Source organism: Trachurus trachurus (assembly GCF_905171665.1).
Source record: "Trachurus trachurus genome assembly, chromosome: 21".
Taxonomy (NCBI): Eukaryota; Metazoa; Chordata; class Actinopteri; order Carangiformes; family Carangidae; genus Trachurus; species Trachurus trachurus.
In genome coordinates, this window is record NC_139899.1 from 23,637,276 (window position 1) to 23,663,969 (window position 26,694).

A 26,694-nucleotide genomic window follows, 5' to 3' on the forward strand; every position below is an offset into this window, starting at 1 on the left:
GTTCTGTGGTTATATAGTAAACAAATAGCTTATTATCTCAAAAAGTCACATTAGTTAGCCTACAGTGTTGTACTTATCTCATAAACAAATATCTTATTATATAAACTCTAAATAAAATCTTGCAACTTTCAAATGAGACACTGTAATCCCCAGTCTCATAGTGGATTATTTAAAATGTTGAAATAAATGGCTTTATCAAAGAGATAACTTTATTTAATCTTTACATTAGTACAACCTTCAGATTCACAAATATAATACAAGTCGCTCTTAAATGAACTATGATATTAATAACAGGTTATAACTGGAATTATAATAACAGTGCCTTTGTTGAACAGGACACAATTAAGTGGCTATAAAGACATATGGGAAAATAATCAAATGGCCATGGTACATATGTGCTTAATCATACATCATACCACAACACTGTTTACAACATCTGCCATGTTGCCAAAATTGCCATGTTTTTGTTTCATTTTTTTGTCTGTCATCCAATGCAGCAAAACTGTTCCTGTCCAGCTGCAGCCAGAGGGCAACATCACACTCCCTGTGTTTCCACAGTGTGTCCTTTTGCTGGTTTTGGCTTTGACTGTGGCAATGTGTCACACCTCCTGTGGCCTGTGGAGGGGCTTGAACTGTGGCTTGCAGCATGGACATCGCACATGGCACATAAATCCAGCGGGTGACTGTCAGGAGGCTTGTCTCAGAGCTCAGCAATCAGCTCCCCCATGAAAGCTCTATGTGTCTGGGGTTTTGTTAACTTGGCTGATGGAGTTTCATGTGGCTCATTCGGCTGCCAACTGTGGAACAAAGTAAGACATCTACTAATAACTACTATGTTCACTGAAAGAAAGTTGAATGTGGGGGAGGTGTGACGCTCTGACTGCTCCTCTACTGTCCTGTCCACCCCCAACAAATCAAAGGAATCACTTCTGAGAGAGATGTGGGGGTGGGGGATGCTCTCTCTCTCTCTCTCTCTCTCTCTCTCTCTCTCTCTCTCATTTCACAACCCTATTGAACAGTGCTCAGTATAAAATGACACACACAGACACACAAATAAATACACAAACAAAATTATATTGAAGATTTAGTCTCTTATGCATATGCGGAAAAAATAATCATTCATCAACACACACCCATTCAGTTCTATTATTTGTGAGTTAATCTCGGTTTTATGTAAGGAAATGACTTGGATTAAAACTTTATCTACAAAATAACAAAAAAAAAAAAAATGCTTTCCCCCTCATCATAGGGCTCAAACTAATACATCCATGGGCTCAAACCGTTCAGCCTCTAAAACTCCATTATCCTCGTTGTTTTACTTTTACAGTGTCGTTTCACAAAACATTCACTCTTCCAACCTTCCTACTGTTGACTGCACACAGCCAGAGCGATGGCTCTGCACTATGCTCTGCACACAACCACATGGCTAAAATATTGGGCGGGGCCCGTTTACTGGTTTCCTGAGCGCTCATTGGTTAGACTATAGACAGACTCATAAATGCACCAATCACTATCCAGGCCCGTTCCATCGTGTGTGAATCACGTGCGATCTCGCGAAACTCAGATTCAACAACATCTCCAGCCCATAGAAATTAGGTCATTTCATAGCAGTCATGGTCCTTTCAGTAATGTCAGGTCCAGTTTTAATTGTGAGTTCAACTTCAGATGATCAATGCAGTTATTCAAGTTGAGCAGTTCACAGTCAAATTATTTAATTAGGTTTTAGTGAAACATATTTTGAGTCATAAAATTCCTCCTTGTCTGTTTAGCACACCAAACACTTGCCCTGTGGAGAAATGGGCTGTAATCCAGGGACAAAAGTAAATTAATGTATACAGTTGCAAACTTGATGGGATACAGTGCAAAATACTTTTGACTGAATAAACCTTTTAATTGCAGTTCAAATACGAAAATTCATCATTACCTTTATTAAGAACTTCAGAAAGTGAGACACCTATACAGTGTTACCTATTCAAATAAGTATTCAAACGTCTGTTATTAACACACTGATGCATTAACCACACTGCTATTTATTCAAATAACTATCTGACAAATTATAACTCTTCCCCTTTTGCTCTCCCCACTACTTGTACTATCTCAAGCACTGCATTTAAAGTTAATCAAACTCCATGTATTAATCATAGAGTAACAAGGAGAGTATAACTCCACTGTGTCCAACTTGTATTTAGTAGCACTGAATGTGACCCCTGCAGCCTTCAGGTGCTCTTATGTTGAAGGTAAAACAACCTCATGTCCAGTTTTAGTTATTTTTGGTAACTTAACACATGTTCACTATCGCAGAAAGTAGTAATCAAGAGTCGCAGACATTAAAACATCACTTTTCCGGTTGTGACTTTCATAATAAAACTCTACTGACCAGCCAACAGTCATTGGTAGTCTAACATTTTCGAGCCAAGCAAAACCTCGTCGATAAAGTAAGTGTGAATACTTTTGATCTGTGCAGGTGAATTAGTGTTGTGTGAAAAAGTCAACAAGCAGAACAACGTGACACATTTAAAAACATGTGAAGTAGGCTAGATCTATGTCTTGGAGGTTGTTTACAAAAAGTCGTGAAACACGAGAACAGTTATTTCCGGTCACTGTTTGTGTGGACTTCAGAATAAAGGTCTAAAAATTGTACAGCAGCCTAAATAATAATGTAGCAACAAGACAAACAAAAAATGAATATAACTGTAATATAGTAACTTAGCACATCTATAAAAATGAATGCAAAAATGAAAAACCATTCATATCCTTTGCAAGTCTAATAAGATAAACTGTTTGTAAGTTGTCTATATTTTGTATCAAGCACTCTGTTGGCTCATTTCAGAGGGCTATGTTCCCATTAAGGAGCTATTAACATGTAAGCACCATTATAGCTGGTCAAAGAGATGTGCTGACTACTTTATGCTGTTGCATACCATATTATACATCAAATGGAGATATTGATTAAATCCTTATCTATAAAATAACTGCGGAGAAGTGAAAACAGAATGGTTTTTAAATAGCCCACATTGTCAGAGCTGGTATGCCAGATTTGTGCTCAAGTATAAAAAAGCAAATATTTGCCGGTAGCAGTCTCTCAAATGTGGAGTTTTTATGCACTTCTTTGTTCTTTATGATACATCCATCCTCTGATAAAACAAAGCTCCTGAAGACATTACACTGAGGTGTCAACAATTGTAACAAGCATTTTTATTATATTGCTTCTGACATTTTATTCACAAAAACAATTTCACATTTATCAAAAATGAAATGAAATGATAAGCTTCAGACCTAAAGTGTGGGCTGATTGTTATTCTGCTTTCCACCACTGACTGTAAGTACAAAAAATATAATGGCAATGAATGTCTTGTATTGTTTCCCAAGCTCTTATGCCAAACACCATCCGTAATTTTATTCTGAAAAACGTGTGAGTGACACACCGGAAAATGAACTGTTGTGTGTGTGTCTTGCTCCAGACAACTCTTGTCAAACAAGAGGCAAAGAGACCTTCCTCCCTTTCCGATCACTAGCCACCGGATGGTTTCCTCTTATTTTTGCGGAAGTGATGATATTTTCCAAGGAGCTACATTATGTAAATTGTATTGCACAATCGTGCACGTCGGGCTGAGTGTCATGTGGCATTAAGAGTGGACCTAGATCAGTCGGGCTGTTGTGTAGTCTGTTGGAAGATCAATAGGAATGATTCTCAAGTGTGTAGTAGATGAGTTGAAACATATTTATCTCAAATAATAAGAAATTATGTTTGTGTGGGAAGCACCAGCAGAAGTCTGCCCACTACTTTAATGAATGTCACTTATCAAATCTCTTGCTTGAAAGATGGTTTTAATTTCTTTCTGTGACCTAAGTATGAAGCTCATGGCACACATGGGAAAGAAAGACAAAGTATGGCCATCTTCGAGCTGCAGGGTGTGTGAGTGTGTGCGCGCATGTCAATCCCTTGCAGCGACTATTCAGCTAAACCTGTTTTCCTTCAGATCCCTTCGCAGAATAGCTGTCTTTATTTGGTCATCACATGAAAACCAGGTGCCCTGGTGCCAGCGAGTAGTTCATGGGCTCCCTGGGAGCATTGCTTGTCTAATGTTTCACTGTTTTTTTGTTTTGTTTTTTATTTCAGTTTGATATTGTCTATCTTCCCCTTCAGTTTCCTCTCTATAGTCTTCAAGGGTTGTCTTTCACAGTAGCCCACGCCCGTCCTTAGGATGAAGTAAATGTTGATTATGTAATCCGTTCTCAGGGCGGACACGGGCCTGTTTCTCAACGACATACACTCAAACAACTGCAGTAATGCTCAATAAAAGCCGTGCGTCGCCATATATGTTGTATTCTTTAACACAAAATGCATGTACAGGATATTTTCCTTGCATTCCTGCCTCTCGGGCAAGCAAGCATGCGCATGAGACTCTCAGCTTTCGCCTTATTTGGATATGGTAATGAGTGGCCTGGGACAGCCAATGAGGAGCGAGCGATGGTACACGTGACGGTAAAAGACCGCTTGGGGGGCGGGGCCAGAAGCGGAGCTTAGGTTAAAAGCGGTGGACAAGACACAGCGCATTCAGTGTAGGGAGAAGCAGGGACTCTCTGTGAGGGGGAACTTTGTTACTATGAAACTTAGGAATATTTGCAAAATATTGTAAAAATTATCAAAATCCCTCGTGAATCAATAACCTGCCCCTAGGGTTTGAGTTTTTTAGTTTAGTTCGCCCGGAAAGGGCTTCTACACTCACTATTCTTACACTTTTTTGAAAGAATGTGTGAGACAGACAGTTAGCCAGCTAGCTAGCTAGCTGAGAGGTGATACAGGCGGCAGGAGAACAAAAGATTTTTTTTGCGTTTGACCGGTTGTACTGACACCAAGTCCATGCAGAACGTGTCATTACCATCACAATGCCCGTTTTACTTTTTCTGATAGACACGTCCGCTTCAATGAACCAGCGCACCCATCTGGGCACTACCTATCTGGACATAGCAAAAGGCGCTGTTGAGACTTTTATGAAGGTACTGTAACCACGGGACACATTAATACTGGGAGACCCCCAGATCATCATTGTACTACTGTTGCAAAGCTCAGCCTGTCAAACCTGATCTCTTCGATAACCGTAAATAATTCTCTACTATTTCCACAGCTCAGAGGGAGAGATCCGGCGAGCCGAGGGGACCGGTATATGTTGGTAAATTTTGAAGACGTTCCCTTCGGGATAAAGGTAGAGTTTGTTTTCGGGTCATGTCCATCATCTTTACATTGCGCAGATTGACTGTCCTTCTCCTCCTCCTCCATCGCTCCACCACGTTGTGATCGCTACATCAATTGTGTAGAGGAAAAATCTTCAGGAGGAGCTTTCATACCCCTTTTAAAACATGGCCGACATTTTGTTTCAATGTGAGCAGCAAGGAACTCTGGGTGTTATTTATACAGCGAGGTGATATCTTTTGGGGAGGGGGTGAGGGTGAGGGGGGTGAGGGCAGGAGGAGGAGGTGGAGGATGAAGAGGGGAGGCGGGTGACAGACTAGCCTACTTTAATTGTTTAGACCAAATTGTCACGGCGCACATGGCGACTTTTGCTTCACTTTGTGATTTATGAACCCGGCTCCGGTCGCATTAGCCTGCGTGAAACAGATCAAGGTCTTTGGCTGCTGTGCTGTCAAATTACTGGCTTGGGCAAAGAGAGAGAGAGAGAGGAAGCGACCTATATTTATATAAGTGTTTTATCAATTCTGAATAATAATAATAATAATGATGATGATTATTAAAAAAAAAAGACATATGCAGAAGTTGTCTTATGTTTACAACAGTGGGAGTTTGCTTTGTAGCTTCATGCATGGTGGTAATAACTAAATGTTTTGTTTTTGTTTGTGTTTTTTTTTCTTCTTCTTTTATTTTTTTTCCTTAAAGGCTGGATGGAAAGAGAGCCACGCCACTTTCATGACAGAGCTGAGGAACCTCCAAGCAACCGGACTCACAACTATTGGCCAGTCCTTGAGGACCGCTTTTGATTTACTCAATCTCAATAGATTAGTGACTGGGATAGACAACTATGGACAGGTACGTAGTCCTGAAGAGGACACAGAGAAAGGAAAAGCAGGGTTTTTTTTGTTTTGTTTTGGGTTTTTTTAGAAAGTACTATTGGGCGAGGTGCTGTATGCGCCTACCACCACCCCTCTTCTCCTCCTCCTCCTCCTCCTCCTTCCACAGACCCCTACACCTACACCTTCTTCCCCTATCCCCCAGTCTTACAAGCATCAACCACCTGCATACTGTGACCCCCACACACTTTCAGTCATGTGCTCAAGACACAAACATAATGGCAACAAGTGCAAGGGGACAAAAAAACAAAAACAGGAACTACTTAATGTCAGAAACCGCTGTTGATGTCACCATTTGAATTATGCTCTTAAATCATGGATATCCTTATGCTAAATTTCTAAACAGTTACTGTATCAACTAAACTATTAAGACCCAGCTCTGCATGATATCTCTTGCAGCTATAGAGGGATAAACGGCTAATGAGGTCTTTACAGATATTTGATATTTTATTAGGCACTCCCTGCTAAAACTAATGCACCCTAATGCAACATATTTGCCTTAAATATCATCATTCTTTTTTTTTTATTGGCGTTTTATTATGTTGAGTTTTATTGAAACCGTTTTAGAGAAATGTTTCAACCTAATGGTCAGTTTGGAGGTTGTGCTGCATTTTACTGGAGACGTGACTCTAATATTTAGTCTGCCCTCATTGACATAAAAATTCAAAACACCTCATCATCATCGGTACAACTTTTCAAAATGACCATGAAGTTGAATCAGTGACTCCTCATGTGAGTTTAAAACAAACTGAGTATTAAAACCTTCATGGAGATGGGATTTATTTCAGGATTGAGTTATATTATTATTATTATTTAAACCCAGATGGGTCTAATAAACAGTCACTTAGTGTAGTTTCCAGCTCGCCCATGGCCGTTTTTAAAATGTTTATGGCAATTTAAGTTTAAGTCTCTTGTCTTCTGTCCTGCATTAAGCATTGCTACCAAGCTTTTTCTAGAAGACTTTTTTTTGTTTTCTCGTCTTGTGCTGCGATCCAGTGTGGAAAGCTCCGCAACTGGGATTGGTTTTTCTTTCCGTGCAGCTCGGCAACAAACATCAGAATTTTCTCTCACAAGAAAGCGGTTGAATTATTTATGTATTGTTTTACACAAAGTTGTGGATTTCGAGCCATTCAAGGAAAAACTATACAGTTGTTACAATGGTAGAGAAAGTTAGCGGGGAAATTGAGCTTTAAACTGAACTTTTTTCTGATGTTATTGTTCTTATGTTGCACAACAACATTTGTGAATTAGAAACACGTCTCACCTTCGGCCGAGCAGCAGAGTGGGTCTGAGTCACAGCTGGGGGCTGAGGGGAGGCGGGGGGGGGGCTGCAACAAGTATTCACTGAGCCCACAAAAGTCTGTAACTAATTCAGTGTTACTGGTGCAAGTCCAGAGAGTGCCGCCTAATGACATCACCAGTTTAGTTTCTGTGGTCAAATTTCCAGTTCAGGGAGGCAGTTATTGAAAGCGAAGCTATTGTGGATACACTCCTCTGTATCCACAATAGATAGAAATAGTGAGTCCGTGCAGTTTTCAGAGTGTTGAAGCCTTATTTATCTGCAACACATGACTGTGTCTTGTGCAGTGTGACACAAAATTGAGTCTCATCAGAAAGGGAAAAAATATGAGAAAACAGCTTTCAGGAGATGTAGCACATCACCTTGTAATATTTTTTTGACTTCAGTCCAGCATATTTTTTTTTCCTGCCAGGGAAACAGTCAGATATTATTAACGTAAGCTTAAAAGTCTAGTCCACATCCAGCTTGACTGCAAGGAGAGTCTGCACACATGTGGTTGGTACAGAATCTGGATGTCTTGTTTCCCCTGTGTGGAGGTAAGTCAGGAGGGGTGGGAGAGCAGTAATGAATGTTTAACCAGCATTTCCAGTCTGGAACAAGTCGAGCCCATCCCACCATCCATAGTAATTCATACACACACAGCACAACATAAAGCTCGTCTGACGCTCTCCATGAGTTTTGAATGTCAATTGCCAACCGCGCTGTCGGATACGATATGGGCGCACACGTGTCTATAAACGCAAACAGAACATGCAGAGGTCAAGGTTACAGTGTCCTGGACTAGTTACTGTGCTGACCTCTAATGACAGGTGGATTTGACAATGATTATAATTTAATGACCAGCTCTCTCTCTCTATCTCTCCCTTTCTCTCTCTGTCTTTCTCTCCTCTGCCTCCTCGCAGCTGGCAGAAGATCAATTTCAGCACAGAGGGCGCACTCCCCTCAATCCACAATTTGACTCTGACATCATAACCATAATTGTAATTACTAGTATCCAGTACATTCGTTTACAAAGGAAGTGTTGTAATAACCGTTGTTACAGAGCTGATGAGAAAATAAATGGAGAACACCCATCACTGTTTTCCCTACATCTTAGATAGATATTCAGTTTCTAATATTATAAAGGACACAAATCTTCACATTAGAGTCCAGCTAAAAGTTCGGTATTTTCGCTTGATAAATGAGCTAATCATTTTCCACACATTGATTAATTGGCTAATTGTGTGAGTGCACCGCGCTTCCCGTGAGCTCTTATTGTCTTTTTGTTTCTTTTTAATTGAAGCTCTATCCGGTTTGCTGGAGAGGATTTTTCGAGGGCGCAGCGTCTTTAAAGTGATTTTGTTTATTAGCTAACTGTTGTTTGAGAGCAGGAGCCAGGTTTACTGTAAACAGGTCACGGTGAGTAGATGTTAGTAGGGATGAACTCGTAATCTCGTGATCTGAAACTCCGTGTCATGTTCATGTTTGCGAGGGAACAGCCGGCTGAACCCTCTTTTTTTTTTTCTCCCCACGGTGTAGTTCATTTCTTTGAGCAGTCAGACCTGACAGAGGTTTCATCAGTTCCCTGACTACACACGCTTCCTGTCGTATGTGTTGTTCAATCTCAATTTGCCTCAACATCTGTAAATCAAAGCCAATCCATAGCGACGCAGTGGGTCTGGTTCGCACGGCCTTGTATTTGAAGTGCCCTGTTTAATAACTCGATATCTTTCGCTTGTGTCTCTCCAATTTAACTCATAAAGAAAAGTCAAGTTTGATTTAGTCATTGCCGTGCTCCCAAGTGCTGAAGGTGTGAAGATGTTGTGTGGCAGATAGTGAGAGAGGCAGAAGACGGAGCAGGAAGGCCCTATAGGGGAGCTGATAGTGCCCTGGAGTGCTTCTCTCTACAGTAACAAAGAGCCCTCCAGGTTGCCAGGCATCTGAGACGACTGTCCCTTGGGAGATGGAAGAGGGTATGAAGGAGGAGGAGGAGGAGAGGAATCCTGACACAGATCAAGGTTTCATTAAGAGCAGAGTGAAAGAGCACAAGAAAGAGGACAAGGGAAGGATGAGAGCGAGGAAATGATATGACCTGGTGATGTTTGGCCATCAGTTAACGTGTCAGCGGGGGGAGGTAAACAAGGCTCTAATGGATCTCCATCAGTCTGCCACTGTGTTAGCAGACCACACATCCTGCTGCTTCAGCTGCACCTGGCCGTAGCTGACCATATTGACAGGTCTGCACCTGATTAAGGCTGCAGTTAATGATCATTTTCACTATCGACCAGTGCATTTATCATCTTTCCAATGAATCAATGTAGTCTATGGGCAATAGCAAGTCCAAAAACAGCTAGTTGGCTCTGTCAAATAACTCCAAATTTAACATTTCAGCAGTAAAACAAGCACTCGTCATCAAAATAGTTGATTATTTCTCTGTATGGTGACTTATTATTAGTAGTTTGCACGTGTCAATGCACTGACCAGCCGGGAGTGTAGAGGACAAGATTAAAGGAGTAGAGCTGTCTAGCTCTGTATTGTCAATATGGGCTGGTGCAGTTCCCCCCAAAATCTAATTTTAATAGCTGTGTTTGAAGCTCTGTCAGGAGCGGAGCGTACACGCGTAGCGGCAGTGAAAAGCTAAGTGAGCTAATGTGACATGGATGAAATCATCATCACTCTTCTGGCCTCATCTCCCCGCTCATTAGCATGCTAAGAAAGTGCCTGATATCATAAAGTGATTTTTTGGGGAGGAAGAGGAAGGGGATGGAGGAGGAGGGGGGAAAAATCCAGGTTGTCATGGATACCTACAGCACCGTGGATCTTGGTAGTATTCTGCTCTATTTACACTGGGCTGTTTGTGTTACCGGACAAATCCATCATTCAGCAGAAACCGCAGCCTACAGGTAGAGTTCAAACTGAGCGGGGTCCACATCCATTAATAATGGCACCGCTGTCAGAACAGGATGGCCTTTATGAAGTCCGTATGACTCGGCGAAGTCAGCGAGGGGTGCAGCGCGTTGACCGTTTGCTGACAGGACTTGTCGGGCTTGCGTTGAGGTTAACTCACCACATTTTTTTTCTCCCCGTGGCCTCTGTGGAGATCCCACAGGGCCGATGTATAGAGATAAATGCAGCGCTGCTCTAGTTTCATTTTTGTTCCGAGCGGACTGTGCTGATGTCGTGAAATATTGTGAGGTCTAGCAGAAAAGAGGGTTTCATATAGATCCTCAGGTAATACGCTCTGCCATCTTGAAAGATAGAGCGAACGTATTACTGCAGTGTGTGTCTCAGAGGTGTAGATGTAGTCGCTCTCTACTAAAGAGTGCACTTTTCCTGTTTCTATTTATTATCCCCTGGAGTTAAGGTTCTCTGTTTCACACACCCACTCACTTAAAATAGATCTCCTGTAAGTTATCTATGCACTGATGGGTTAAATCTGCTCCTTTGTGCTTGAGATGCTTTAAGTGCCTTAAATATATAGGGGCTCAATTCCAATATGAGTTTGCTGGTGGTTTCTATAAATGCACTTAACCTGTTTTTAATTTGCCTCGCTGCTTTTATCTGCTCTCATTCTTTAACGTTTAAATTCATTGTGAATTTATGTTTTGTTTCTTTTCTCTCTTTTTTTTTCTCTTTGCAGGGAAGGAATCCCTTTTTCCTCGAACCGGCCATCATCATCACAATCTCCGACGGCAACAAGTTGACGGGCAGCGCCGGAGTCCATGACGAGGTCAGCCCAATGCCTCCGTAAAAAAGACCGGAAGGGTCCCGGCCAATCAGGAGAGCACTCCTGCTTGGTTGGATGACGACTCGAGAGCCTCGTCTCATCCCACTTTGTTCACTTTAACACAAGCATCAAACCCGTTCCTACTGTGTCACTGAGACTGAAAGTCTGATTCACACAGACGCCGCTCAATGAAGTCTGTTAAAATTAGATTCATCCTATGACTCTGCAGCAGCGCCATCATGTCTGACCCTCTGTCAATGTGAGATACCACTCAGCTCAACATGTGTATCTCTACTTAAGATGAATGATAGAAACTATACCGCTGGTCAGATTGCAAGTAACAATTTATCAGCTATTTTCTTGATTAATTGATCAAGAATTTGATCTATAAAGTCTCATAAATGGTTAAAAAGCCTCTTTCAGTTTCCCAAATCCCAAACATTCAGATTTCTAGTTTTATGTGTTTATATGTTCTCAATTTTTCATCCTTGAAGTCGAAAAGACCAGAATCTAATTACATTTTTGAACCAACAGCCACTGAATACTTTGCTTTTCTGAAATAACCCAATCAGTTATTTTTTAAGTAGTCTTCTAAAAGGCAAATTGTAGTTCCCCAGAGCCAAATATGATGTTTTAAAATAATTTTGTCTTATCAACAGTGATTTTAGCAGCGATCTGCTAATAATTCCTTCTTTTTTTCTTTTTTTTTTCTTTAGTTTATTTCAAACCAGACCATAATAGACACAATTCAACAAGGCCGTTAACAGAACAAGAACAACCAGACAAAACAAACAATAAACACTAACATATATCAATACAGTAACAGTACAGTTGGAAACAAATTAGCTTCAATTAGAAACATGTCAAACAATGTCAGATTAAAGCCATGACTCTGTAAACTTCAGCTTTATTTATTTATTTTTGATCCTCCTCTCTAAATTGCCGTCCATGTTTCTGGTTCTCCTCCCCGTGGGATGGAGAGAGAGGTAAAAACTTGTGCTAAATCCTTGATTCTGCTGCAGTACTCTAATTCATGGCTCCAGTGATAATTTCAGGCTTGTGCCCGTTCAGGCTGCGGCACAAGTTACCAAGTGGCGTTCGCTCGGCGGGGACAGCTGACTTAAATTGCAGCTTTTCTAGCAGATGGTTATTTAAAAGTCTGGGCTGACCGGAGACGTGTCTGAAAAGAAAATGTACAAACACGAAATGATAGAGCCTCCTGTTGTGAAGAGATGAACACTGACATTTTCAGTTTGAAGTGGCTGCTTTAATGCCATAAAACAGTTTGTTGTAGCTGCCTATTAAATTTTATTTTGTGATCGCAGCATGATGCAAATGTTCTGCATGCTGAAATGAGAAAAGTCAATGTAGAATAAGTTGAAATATATGATTTTTGGATTATACAGGGCAGTAAATACCTGATAAATCAAGGTACTTTGTCTGTATTCTCATAAAAATACATTATCGTTAATTTTTAACATCATCCCAACAGCTAAAAACAACTAATGCTACTAAAGAGGAAACTGCCTTGTCTCTGGTTATGATCTACACTCCCTCTGTCATTAACACCTCCTCCTCCTCCTCCTCCTCCTCCTCCTCCTCCAGCTCCACCTGCCTCTGACCACGCCGCTGCCGGGGAGCGAGCTGACCAAGGAGCCCTTCCGTTGGGACCAGCGCCTGTTCGCTCTGGTGCTGCGGATCCCCGGGAACGCTTCAGTGGAGCCCGAACCCCTCGGAGGCGTCCCGCCCGACGACTCTCCCATCACCCCCATGTGTGAGGTCACAGGAGGTAGGCGGACTGCACTGCTGCTGCTGGGGGCGTTTTGGTTGAGATGTGTGTTTTGCAGAGTGTATCGCTTAAAGAGGCTCCAATTTTAAAGGTCAGCGTACTTGTGAGACAGAGTAGCACTCAGCCTCTACAAACAGCTGCATGATGGAGGAACATTATCAAGTCTGAGAAAATGTCTAGGTTAGAGTTCGACTTTATACTTCACATGATAAACTCAGACAGTGGAGTTTGAGAGACGAGGCAGAGAAGTGTGTCGGTGTCAGCCTTTTATCTGTTTACTTGTTTCATACTCAGTCACATACTATTTTATATACAGCCCTGTTCCAGATGAAAGTGCTGTCATTAACATATTTTTGGGTTGCAACACCTGTTCTGTGGTTTCGGTTGGCTGAAAGAGAAAGTCATTAGCTCGTTCATGCCAGATATTGTGTGGTTAGTTGACTTAGAAGTGTCATGTAATGTTTGACTTCACTCTGGCGACTCTTCACCCTCAAGTTTGTCCAAAAAGTCGCTGAATTTGTCGCTTTTTGGAAAGAAAAAACATTGCTGTAGAAGCTGTTAACTAAGTCTGTTAATGTACGGACAAAGGTGCCAAATTTATAAACTCTTAAAGAGCAAACACCGGTGGAAATACTCCCAACAGTGGGCTGACAGTGGTGTAACCTTATGACTCAGTCACGCGGCATTTGGCTGACCAACGATGTAACTTGTAACCTGATCACTCAGCCAGTCAGCGACCTTTGCGTTTACATCATTTACAGCCAATAATATATTACAAACAGTCCGATAATTAGGAGGGAAGAAAACATCTCACAACACGAGTCGGACGCTTCTGTGTCTGCAGGATTTATATTTCATTAATGAAGTCGAAGTAATTATGACCTGCAAAGAGAAACGAAAGTGAAAACTACATAGTCATGCTCAGTCAGTAGACTCAGACTGCACAGGCAGCTGGCTAATGTGAAAACATCGCTGTGTACTGGGACTTGTTTCTATCAAACAGCTCAAAACAACAAACTACATCCTGCAAACTGATCACACAGTTAATTCAACACTGCTCTGAAACGGCTCCAATAAAAACTGGACATTAAAGGAGGACTTGTTTGACTCCATTAGTTTTAGCTAGGTGTGACTTCTTATAAGCTGCCAACTGTGCGTACTAGACGCCATCCATGCTAGAACTTCAACATCATGGACGAACTCCTCCTGGGAGTGACACAGGCCTAATTTCTACAACAGTGGAACATGCTGGGACAAGCTCAAAGTATTTATAACACCAGATCAAAATAGCTATTTGTTTAATGCATTCTGCAGCCTCGCTGATGAATCATCTCTGCCAATACACAGAAAAGGGAGAATGAGTTTTTTTTTTTTGGTAAGAGAAAAAAACTTGATGGAGATAAAGATCGCCTTGGCAACTGTTCTGTTTTTTTTTAAATCGTCAGGGGACAGCCCGGAGCTTTCATCTTGCTCAATAATGAAAGTGACTTAAGTTTTTTTTGTTTGGTTTTTTTTTTTAACACGTGGGATGGGAACGATCCCGTAACAAGCGAGCGCTCATTGAGTATGCTCATGTTTTAACCACCAGGAGCGCCTGGGAAAGGAGGAGGGGGGGGGGGGTTAAATGCTTTGCTCAAGTTCACTTCAGCAGTAAATGATGACTGAGGCTCCAGATTCTCCCACCTGGTCCAGGATCGGAGCTGTATTCATCATCCCACTCACAGAGGCCCCATTGCATACTCTCAGGCCAAGGATTTTCATCTGTAATCCCCCCGGCTGCAGTCAGAGAGAGAGGAGAGAGAGAGAAAAACCCAAACGCTGGCTGCCGACCTACCAGTGTTAAAGAACATCCACTTATAGAGGTAGACTTTTATCCCTGCTGTCTCCAGTCCTCATTGCTGCCTGCCTGGTGGTGGAAGCAGCTGGCAGGAGGAACAGACTAGAATGATGCTGATGGCAGGTTAAGATTAACGTCGCACACAGAGAACAGAGCACACAACCGAAAGCTTGTGTGGCAGTCAGTGGGCGCTGAATGCAGAACATGACACGGCTCCATTGTCACCGACGGGGGTCTACAGTACATGCTGCCTGTCCATTTTACTGCTGATGGCAGACCTGACACAAAGCCACGGCCTTTTGAAATGAGCGAGTGAATGGGTGCACAACAAGGTCACTGGAGGTGAAGTTGGAGGCAGCGGACGAACCGGGCCAGAAGGCTGAATTAGACTAATCAGCTGTAGCTTTTGGGAAGATGAAGCGTTTTTGATTTTGTACTCGTGTGACCTTTTACTGCGTCCTCCTGTGTGTGACGACGACGACGACTAAAAAACCGAAGCAGATTCACGGCTCCGCAGCTCCGCAGCTCCGTGGCCACGTCTCATGCAAATGCACCTTTTTTGCATCCTCTCTGTGTAGAGAGACTGATACCAACTCCCACCGTAAAAAGATAAGCACTTTGTTAAGTAGAGGGCGCTTGAAATTACACCGTAGTCAGACGCTGCCGAGTTTTAAATGAAACTAAGAGCACTCTGCATTTCAACAGCATCGTGTGCTTTCATCCAGGAACGTTGTCGGGAGAGGTTGGTGCATTTGTACTCGTTTGTACACGTTTGACTTCTGGCAGCTGGCAGCAGGTTTGGGTCCTGGTTTCAAGTTGGTAAAACACCTGGATGGGTTTAACTTTGAATCTGAAATCCCCCATCCTCTCTCTCACACAAGGAAAGTATCAAACAAAACAATGGGTTAGTCATCTAAGTATCAGGATTACACAATAATAACTGAATCATACATTTTGGATTCTTCCCAGAATTCACCTTCAGTTTCATTTTTCTTTTTATTCATATATGAAGATTTTACTGTTTGTGCACCTAACCACAGTCTGCACCTGACTTTAAAATGAGGCTGAACAATGAATTTGAATATTATTGAAATCGCAGTATGACTAAGTGCAATATCCGACTTGCAGGAGATGAAGTTGTTTATCCGAAGGTAAAAATGTGTCACTCACCACATACTGCAGGTGAAGCGCTGTAGTTGCGACATAGATGCTCCAGCTTTTAAAAACACACCCCCACTGTGGGTTGGACTTCAGTACAGTCGTAACAAAACTCGTGTTATTCATTGATAAAGCTCCGCTGTCAAAGCTTAAATCTAATATTATCAGCACACGTCACACGATCCAGTAACTACTACACCCTCAGTGTCCAGAACTGGTTTCAAGTAATCAACACTATTTAAATGGAGAGAAGTTACAAACTATCCTCAATCTGGAGTCCCACATTTCTCTTAGAGATTTTAAATCTTCATTATTTGATGTCTTTTATGGGTATTTTAAATACTTTTCTTTATATTTCATTTTCTTTGTCTGTTGTCTTTGTTGTTGCGGCTGCTTTTTTCCCCCTCAGGCCTCTGGGAAATTAGATTTTAATCTTGATGAGATAACCTGATTAAATAAAGTAAAATAAATTACATGTATTCTCCAGATGTAGGAAGAACATGCCTCTTTAGTACAAGACATCTGAGCAGCAATCAGTTGTGTTTTCTCCACTTAAATGAAACAAATCAAGAGAGATTTTAAATTTGATGTAATTTGCAGCTTTTAAATCTGCACTTTTGAATATTTTCCAAATTAAGTGTGGATGAAATAACACGTAATTACCCAGTAAAGGCGGTTGCTCTTTACAACAAACCCACAGAGAGTTCCCACCCGTCTCTGTAGCTCCCCTCAGCACCGCGGAGTCTCTCTTTTTTTAGCCTCTTTTAGCTCATTCTTTTGTTTTTATGGCTCATAAAACACTGTGAGTCCAGCGTAAGACAGCTGCTTCCAACAAACAAGCTTTGATAAACCCTGCGCGCTTCCGTGCACTACCTGCTCGGCATCAAGCGGCAGACACACGAAGACGGAGACGAGCGGGAGAAGAAAGTGGAGCGTTTAGCAGCTAATGAGCCAGATATTTCTCTCAGGTGTTGGCAGAGCTGAAAAGAGACAGAATATTAGATTTGTTTCAAATTAATGCAGCTTTAAACTAAACTAGAGTTGAAAGGAGCCAGATTAACAAGTGTATACACTGTTTTAAGTTATATCAGATTCAGTAAAGTGCAATCCTACACGCTCTATTGGACTCATTCATATTTTTCAGTGTTTATACTTAAATGTGTGTGTCTGTGTGTTGCAGGTCGTTCCTACAGTGTGTTTTCTCAGCGTATGTTGAATCAGTGTCTGGAGTCTCTGGTGCAGAAGATTCAGAGCGGAGTGGTGATAAACTTCGAGAAGACCGGGCCCGACCCCCCTCCGCTCGAGGGTAAAGAGACGCCTCTGTTTGTCTACATGATATTTATTCCCTGCTTTTAGTTTTTCTAAAGACCTCGTTGACAACTCGCTGCACTGCATCTGTTTGATTAGTGGAGAAGCTCTTTGCTTTCTCCCACTCACTGTTTTTTTTTTTTTTTTTTTTAATCCTCTTTGAGCTTTTCTTCACTGTTGTTCATAAACAGCTGGTGGATGTCTCTGTTTAAACCCCCACCTTCGTGCTTTAACAGCCTACGCGCTGTTTTCAGTTTATCAAAACAGTTTTGTTTTGTGTCACATCTCACAAACACCTTCTTGTCGGAGCTGCTGTAGTCGCTGTAAAGTGAACCTCCTCCCCCCCCCCCCCGTTATGTTTTTTTCCCCCTGCACAGACGCTCCGGCTGAGGCGCTCAAGTCTGGCCCGCAGCCGTGGCACTGCTGTCACAAGCTCATCTACGTACGACCCAACCCCAAAACCGGAGTTCCCATCGGCCACTGGCCCGTCCCCGAGGCCTTCTGGCCGGACCAGAACTCCCCGACCCTGGTAAGACGCTTGTGGACGAATCGTCCAAACAAAATTACAGTAGATCGTTTGTATGTTCTAACCATGTACACTGTTAATGTCAAAGATATGAATGCAAGAATTGTGTTGTTTTGTTTTTATCATCACCCACTAGAGCAACAGCAGAGTAATCATAGGTTTTTATGTTTCATTTTTAAAAGGACTGAAGCAGAATTGTGTCTGAGAAGAGTCGGTACATAATCAGCAGCAAGAGTTACCACATAACAGGCTTATTTATGTGTTTACATGGACACAGCATAAAAAAAACAGTTCCTACTTTGGTAATCGAGTTAAAAGGGAAGTAATGAAGGTAATAAACCAGAATTACAAAGGTCAAAACTAGATTAATAAAGGCAAACCAATTGTAAATAAAGGTACAAGAAGTAAGTGGACAGGTCATAATCATAGATAATAATACACATGTTTTATTTACATAGATAGATAGATAGATAGATAGATAGATAGATAGATAGATAGATAGATAGATAGATAGATAGATAGATAGATAGATAGATAGATAGATAGATAGATAGATAGTCTTTTTGTAGATGGGCTAAAAAGGACATTTAGATCTAAAATTAGATGGTCAGTTTTAGTAAGTGTTTATTGTTCCTGTGTGTTAACATGTACTATAACTGTATTTACCCCCCCTCCCTCCCTCCCTCCTTCTCTCCAGCCCCCTCGCTCAGCCCACCCCCACGTCCGTTTCTCCTGCCTGGACGCTGAGCCCATGGTGATAGACAAGGTGCCCTTCGACAAGTACGAACTGGAGCCTTCGCCTCTCACACAGTATATTTTAGAGAGGAAGTCCCCACACACCTGCTGGCAGGTACAGCACCACTCACACACACACACTCACACATGAGAAATTGTTTTTGAGACAGGGCATTAGAACAAAAGCTGAAATCCATTTTGTTTTTAGTTACTTCATTTTTCTCTGAGTGGTGGAATTAAAGCGGAACGAGGTGAAACGCTGTGTAACATTATTTGTATTCAAGTCTCCTGGTGGTTTGATGGTAAATTACCTGCGGTGCACACCTGAATATTAACAGCTGAGCAGCTTAAAGTGCAGGTTTCTCTTCTAAAGGATGGTTCATACATTTATTATTATTATTATTATTTAGCGGACGTGTTAAAGGTTGTTTTTGTTTTGTGATAGAGCTGACTTCCCTTGCTCTCTGTCTCTCAGGTGTTTGTATGTAACAGTGCCAAGTACAGTGACCTGGGCCAACCCTTCGGCTACTTAAAGGCCAGCACGGCTCTCAACTGTGTCAACTTGTTTGTGATGCCCTACAACTACCCCGTACTTCTGCCACTTCTGGGTAAGAGAGATGGATCGATTTCTAATCCTCCTCTTCAGTTTCTCTCTACGTGATCCTCTGCCATTATTTCCTGTACAGCGCTCAATTATTCCACTTAACGTTTGTCTCTCTGCAGATGACTTGATCAAAGTGCACAAGTTCAAGCCAACCATCAAGTGGCGGCAATCCTTCGAGAACTACCTGAAGACCATGCCTCCGTATTACATCGGGGTGAGTCGGGGTCCCTCTGCAGCTCTTTAGCTTTTGATTTGACACATTAAACAATCTGGTTTTACATTAAACAATCTCTGTTTTTCTTCTCCAGTCTTTGAGGAAAGCTCTGAGAATCATGGGAGCTCCGAACCTGCTGGCCGACAACATGGAGTACGGCCTGAGCTACAGCGTGGTCTCCTACCTGAAGAAGCTCAGTCAGCAGGTGAGCTGTCTTTTTATGTTTGGGCGCATATGTATCATAGAAGATAGTCTATGCGAGTCGTTTTTTATTATAAAGTTGTTGATTAGAACTTTTGTTTATTTTTGTATGACTGTTTTATTAATACATAATTAAATACTAATGCATCTAACATGTTTCTCTTATTTTGATAATTTGAGAAACTTAAAAACTATATTATTTACCATTGGTCTTCTTCAGCAATAATAAATGGTATATAAAATGTTATATTTTATTAATGAAGCGATGTAATGAAGGTATCAGCAAGGACATTTAAAAATGTAAAATCTTACCTTCTCATGTGAAGATACTAGAACTGTTTTATTGTATTGTTATATACAGTCACCAGTCACCACACAAGTGTCAACTAGAAGATTTCTTATTTTCAAATACATAAACACAAAAATTCGCTTACACTTAAAACTATAAACCCTTATCATTTTATTTTATACATTGCACGTAAAAGCTAAATAGGAGGATTAAAGGAAAGTGTTTGCTATCTTGTTTTTATTATGTTCTACATCAAGTAAGAGTGAATGCTACTACTTCTCCTGCACTGCATTACGTCTCATATCAGATTTTTTTTTTTCTTCTTTCTTATTTCCAGTCAAAAATCGAGTACGACAGATTGATCGCCTCGATTGGTAAAAAGCCGTCGTCCGAGGCCGGCATCAAGGTGCGCTGGCGAGCCGGAGGAATATCTCTGGCCCAGCGCAGAGACTTCATCCAGCAGCTGCAGAGTCTCACAGGAGAGGGGCCGGCTCTGCCCCTGGAGCTCAACCCCAAAGAGTTTCAAGGCTTTCACTTGGCACTGCTCAACAAGGTCAGATTATTTTTACATTATTATTCAACCTTCATATAACAAAGTTTGTCTCCACACTGATTTTACAGCAATTTTGATTTCCAGCTTTAGAGCAGTCTCGTGAATGTGTCAGACTTTTCCGTCCTTCACGTCTTTCCATCCTACTCTCCCCCTGATGTGTTTATTGGGATGTTTTATGTAGCCTGTTTGAGCGCTTCAGCTTTCTGTCATTTGAAAGATGGCTGTCCTCTTTCAAGCTGTATCCTCCCTGTTAGAGCTAGTATGACGGTATATCAACAGAAAACCTTCAAACTCACATCGCTCACTTTCCTCTCCCCTCCGTCTCGTGTGTCTTCATCAGGGCCTGAAGCCTCAGAGCTTCAGGAATCCCTACGACATCCCCCGCAGCCACCTGCTGGACCAGCTGAGCCGAATGAGGAGGAATCTGCTCAACACCAGCGTCTGTGCTGTCCGAGGGCAGGACTCGGGTAAGTCGCCGTGCAGTTTCCCCACATTTATTTCATCATAAGAAGGTCCGAGTTGCTCTTCTTCCTCCATGTTGGTGACTTTCTCCTGTCTCCCGTCCAGACCAGCTCCACAGCGTGCCAATCGCCCAGATGGGCAACTACCAGGACTTCCTCAAAGCTGCTCCTCAGCCTCTTCGAGACGCCGACCCCGAGCAGCCCAAACGCCTGCACACGTTCGGCAACCCCTTCAAACTGGACAAGAAGGTTAATCCCAGAGACCGATCATCTTTTTATGATGAAAAATCGCGCAGATCGACGGTTACACTTTATCGTTAACTGTCTTCCTCTCTCGCTTTTCTCTCAGGGCATGATGATCGACGAGGCGGATGAGTTTGTGACGGGCCCGCAGAACAAGGGAAAGAGACCGGGAGACAGCAACAACATGCAGGGCGGAGGTCCAAAGAGACGCCGCTGTATGTCGCCTCTGCTGCGTCAGGGCCGGGCTTACACCCCTCCGGTCACGCCCCCGGCCAGCCCTCGACCCACAGCAGGTGAGATTTATAATGGGACAACAACACATTAAAGGTCCAGTGTGTAAAATGGGGGGAGACATCTAGCGTTCAGATTCTAGATTGCTCGCTCACGCATACCCCTCTTGTCGGAAAAGTGACAGTGGCCTCGGAGGACAAAAAAACTTGTCTTCCACGACTGGGACGACTGGGAGTATTTCAGGAGCATGGAGCGATGAGGTGAAGATCTAAATCGATTTACGATATGTCTGCTGTTACTTGCTCCTTCTTCTTTCCTTCCACCTTCCTCTTCGTTGGTTAATTTTTGAACGTGAAACTCGCGAAACAAACCGTACAAACATGGCGCCGCAAGATGGCAACACTTTCTAAAGCAAGACCCTTGCTAAATGTATTCATAAAAGAATAATTATAAGGCTACGAAAACCAAAAATGTTTTATATTTTATTATACACTTATTCAAATATATTTCTGGGAAGTATATTCAGATTTTGCCAATAAACCTTGTTAATTATTACACACTGGACCTTTAACATCACAGTAAATAAAACAAACCTTTCTGGCTCAATGTGTTTTTTTATTAATTTATCACCAAAATTTAAAAACAAAAACAAATGGTGGCATCTTTTAAATCTGTGATCTCACAGACTTGGACATGAGTGACGGAGCACCTGAACCAGACATCATCATCATCAACCACCTCAACCAGAACCACTACAGCTCGGACAGCGGCTCGGACTCGGAGGCCGATCACCCCTCGGGCCCCGTCAACCACCTGGAGAACCACACGGCTGCCGATCCCCAGGACCTCCTCCGGCACGGGGACGAGGAGGAGGAGGACGAGGAGGAGGACGAGGAGGAGAACGGGCGGCACAGGATGGGAGAGTTGTCGCCGGGCAGCGAGGAGGGGATGGAGGTGGTGCTGGTGGAGGACCAGCCGCCGCGCTACCTGTCACCCGCGGCTCTGAAGAAGCACATTCACACGGAGACGGCGAAGGTCAACAACGAGCTGAGGGCGCTCATCACCAAGGAGATCAGGAAACCCGGCAGGCGTGAGTAGAAAGGCTTCCTACTGTATATAACACCCAGCATGTTGTTTTTAAATATTTATCCTCATGTGTTTGCGTTTAACTTTTTATATTAACAAAAATAATCTTATTTAAATTTTCAAATTTTAGAAAAATTACCAAATTAACTTAAAAATGTTGAACATGGCAACTATATATTTCTGTGCATCAACTAGTGGTAAATATATTACTTAAATTTGATCAATAAAAATTGTGACTAAAATATGTAGTGAGACATTTTAAACTAAAAACATAAATGTAATTAAGTTACAGTTTATGTATAATGTCATAACAAATCTGTTTCTGCAGTTTCTTATGAACTATTGTCCGACATGGACTGATAATCAATTAATCTGTGATGAACTAGTATCAGCTTCAGTCAACAGACAGAAAGAAAATTAAAAAAATTAATGAAATGTCAAAGTAATTTATTAAGCAAAACTGTAAAATCATGAGGATTTTCTTTATATCATGTAAATATCTTGAATACTTCTGTTAATCCAACTAGAAATATTTTAGGACGTCACCATGGTCAATCAAAGCTTATGTGTAATTCTTTATCACTAATCAAGATGAGAATCTGTAAATGAAAATAATCATTATTTGCAAACTGAAAGCAAACACCTCAATAACGAGACTTTTTCGAAGAAGAAATTACATTATTGTATGTTATCAGTGTTTGATGGTCTCTATATATTATTTGAGAATTGGACCCAGGGCTTCGGATGTCATTAATCCTCAGTCGCCTTCTTTCTGTTTCAGACTATGAGAAGATCTTCCTCCTCCTGAAGCAGATCCAGGGAACTCTGGACACGCGGCTCATCTTCCTCCAAAACATCATCAAAGAGGCGGCCAGGTAACCAGACTGACTGACAGACAGATAAGGGCATGTTACATCAGACTCAGGTTCAGGAAGGAATTAAAAATTAAATATTAAAACCACCACAGCTGCAAAAAAGATATTCATCAGGAATGGTAGGGCGGTGTGCAATCTTAAATAAGGTTTAGTTGGAATAAGAACTGCTCAAAATGCAGTTCGGTATAAAAAAAAAAACAGAGCATCTCCAAATGATGAGTGTATTGATCGTGCTGGCCTGTCTGGCACAGATGCTGCTCTCCCACCAGACCACAGTGGATTACACCCACTTCCAAAGATTGGTGGAAGATTTTCGCCGTCTTGCATCAAAAGATCTGCACTTCCTCAGAAAGAAGAGTCGGTCCTTTTCAAGTGGAGACCTCGGTACTCGTAGTGCTTTGCGCAGTTCTGTCACAGTTCTCCTCCTCAAGTCAAACACCATCTTCACAGTTACAGTGGCTATTGTACCAGCTTCACTGCAGAGTCATCAGAGCGCCTGCAGGGGGCGTGATTCAGATTGATGCTGGAAGTCTGAGGTGATGAGGCACGGAGACAGGACCGTCCCCTGAGGCGTTCTCATGTTACCAGCCACCACATCAGAAAATGAACTCCCCCTAGCCAAACAAACCAGGGTCGATTTAACTGATGGAAATCAAGGAGGCAGAACAACACACACAGCTGATACAATGTAATATACTGTATGTAATACGCTGTGAACAGAATATCCACACTCCAAAAACTCAAAATCTTTCCAAGAATATTTGTCTTATTTCTAGTCAAAATGTCATTTCTAGTCAAAACAAATCATATACTATACTCAAAATAAGGGTTGTCACATTAAAAATTAGCTTGTTTTTAGACACTTTTTACTTCTTTCAAGCATATTTTCACTTGAAATAAGTAGAAAAATCTGATAGTGAAGCAAGTGTTTCTTTCTTATGACAAGCACAAAAAAACTTGCTTTCACTGGCAGATTTTTTTTACTTATTTCAAGTGAAAATTTGTTTGAAACAAGTGAGAATTATCTAAAAACAAGTTAATTTGGAAATTGGAAAGAGATTAGTTTTGACTAGAAATGAGACATTTTGACAAGAAATAAGACATATATTCTTGGAAAGATTTTGAGTTTTTGCAGTGCATGAGCTGTGATAACCAACACAACATCTGTATTTTCTTCCTTAAATAAGAAAATATAATTATACAAACATGTGAACTGTTAAGTCTGAGTTATAATGTGTTGTTGTGTTTGTTTTCTGCACAGGTTCAAGAAGCGAGTTCTCATCGAGCAGCTGGAGAACTTCCTCGAGGAGATCCACAACAGATCCAATAACATGAACCTGAACCACGTGGACACGCTCTGAGACCGGCTCATTCCCAGACTGAACTTACTGATAGTGAAACCCGACAACCCTCCACATCCTCCTAAACAACCACACCCCAAACACCTAAAAAAAAAAAAACCCTCCCGTACCAGGGTGGGGGACCCCAATGCGGAGACGAAACGAGACGACGTGGCAGCATCCAGCTCTCCGGCTCTCACCACTTCATCTCCATTAAATCCATATCAGCGATGGTCGTGTTGGTTTCCATACAGTATGAATTAAAAGCAGTGTTGACCCTGGATGATGCAAGATATCAAAAAAAAAAGGGGGGGGGGGGGGAGCATTTTATTGCTGCAGGGGAAGTGTTTCCTTATGCAATGAGATTTGTTGGGCCTGCTCTCCGACCTGTGAACCCGTCCTCAGGCGTCTCCACCTCGGTTACTTCTCCTCCCCTGAATTGACTGTCCGTTGTTGTTTTTTTAAAGCGAGGAATGAGAGTGAATGATCTCTCAAATGAAGGGGGAGGAGGACTAAACGGGGGACACCTCTGGGGAGGGGGGGTGGGGGGGACACACAGATGTTTATGTTCAGTTTCTTTGTAGGAAGGGTTCAAGTCGTGTGCACGTTTCTCAGCCAACTCAGGGGCGGATGGGATCCAGCAGAGACGCTCGGCTCACCCATGCCTGTTCATTCGTTCTCTTCTCGGTTTTCTCGTTCTCGGTTTTCATGTTGGGTCTTCTCATTTCTTCTTCTTCTTCTTCTTCTTCTTCTTCTTCTTTGCGTTTGGTTCTGTGGGAGGAAGCGTCTGTCGTTCTGTGTGTGACTGTTGAACTTTTCACTTTCTACACTCCACTAACTGAAGCACTCCGCTGCTGTGCTCTTAAATGGGTAAATGCTTCAATTCAAATCTTGAATTTGTCAAACTTGTGGTTTAACTACCAGACTGACAGTTTATTATATAACTGAGTAGTAACTTAAAGAATGAATAATATTTGTTCCCCTCAGGGGGTGAGAAAGAAAGGGAGGGAGGGAGGGAGTAATGATCCACAGCTTTCATTACACTTGGAGACGGTAAACTTTAAAAAGTGTGTCTTTTTGCAGTGCGAGCTCTCCGAGAGGGCAACGCAGTACAAAGTAAAATCATTTATGAATGATGCAACATCATTGGTTACAAATGTTGAAATACAGGGACAAAAAAGCTCAGGAACTGATACTAATGCATCACGATCAGCAATAACATTGGAGATAGTTTTACCGCCCCAGCCCCATCCCTCCATCTTTGTCTTATTTTAGCCTGAAACAGCCGATATGCAACACAAACTGTTGTCCCCCCCCAACCTCTCCGGAGCGCTGATGAACCAAGGTCTTGGATGCCAGCTTGTCCCAATGTGCTGGTCGCTGCCAAATAACATAACCCACCAACCCACCTGCCCCCCCCCCCCCCTCCCCCTACACCCTGAACTCCCTCTCTCCTCCTCGCCATGAATCTCAAACCAACTCCTTGTCACTTAACCGTGAATGCACTTGTGTAAATTTGAGAATGTTTATTTAATGTAATTTAAAAGAGAAAACTACTTTTTTTTATGTTGCAGATTTGTTGTTATTCCCCCGCCCACCACAACAACAATCCTCACATTTTCCTTTAAGGCCTGTTCAAATTTGAATTTTCTCAAATATACACAAATAAACCGAATGAAGGTCTAGAGGTCAAGGGTTGATTTCCGATTCAGAGGGCAGCCCTCTTCCGTTCCCTCCCTCCTTGGACAGGGACCAAAATCTGCCATACTTGTCTTTGTTTGTGAAGAGGCCGCTACCAAAAGAGTATTTTGAATACACTGTAAAGATGTAAATAACCCTAGAGTACTATTTAAAGAGAATGTTCAGTGGAAAATGGCCTTTTTGTAAGTATTTCCATGAATAAAGTTTCTATTTTACACTGTGAAGGGCCATGTAAATAAAGTGTTCTGTAAAGATGTGACTCTGGGTCTCTAATTCTTTTAAATCCACGTTGACGAAAGGAAGCATCAAAATACACAAAATGTAAAAACATGTATTAAAATTTTATTTACAGATATGTACAAAAATATTGTCCCTCTTCCTGAAGTGTCCATGGACCCTCCTGTTGGTCCACAAATAAATACCGGTAGTGAAATAGGGGTCAGGGTTTGA

General features: G+C 42.0%; 1 protein-coding gene across 2 annotated transcripts; it reads left to right on the forward strand.

Annotated features, from left to right (window-relative positions):
- The first annotated feature begins 722 nt into the window (after positions 1–722).
- On the forward strand, positions 723–26,454 carry ints6 (integrator complex subunit 6). Of its 2 annotated transcripts, XM_083997512.1 has the most exons (19): positions 723–809; positions 4,916–5,001; positions 5,130–5,207; positions 5,897–6,046; positions 11,007–11,096; positions 12,699–12,882; positions 17,058–17,183; positions 17,563–17,714; positions 18,409–18,561; positions 18,922–19,054; positions 19,170–19,264; positions 19,359–19,469; positions 20,092–20,307; positions 20,648–20,774; positions 20,875–21,017; positions 21,118–21,304; positions 21,928–22,332; positions 23,110–23,203; positions 24,465–26,454. In XM_083997512.1, exons 1-19 carry the CDS (start codon positions 776–778, stop codon positions 24,562–24,564), a joined length of 2,664 nt encoding a protein of 887 aa, XP_083853638.1. In that variant the 5' UTR covers positions 723–775; the 3' UTR covers positions 24,565–26,454. The 2 variants fall into 2 exon arrangements, with proteins under 2 accessions (XP_083853638.1, XP_083853639.1); XM_083997513.1 differs by lacking the exon at positions 723–809 and having other exon boundaries at positions 4,579–5,001.
- Positions 26,455–26,694: the final 240 nt, after the last annotated feature.

Bases quoted from the DNA above. Each gene is read 5' to 3' on its own strand.
- ints6 (XM_083997512.1), top strand. From the start codon at position 776: ATGTGGCTCATTCGGCTGCCAACTGTGGAACAAA. The intron at 5,208-5,896 runs GTAGAGTTTGTT...TTTTCCTTAAAG, and splicing joins ACGTTCCCTTCGGGATAAAG to GCTGGATGGAAAGAGAGCCA. The intron at 19,055-19,169 runs GTAAGAGAGATG...GTCTCTCTGCAG, and splicing joins CGTACTTCTGCCACTTCTGG to ATGACTTGATCAAAGTGCAC.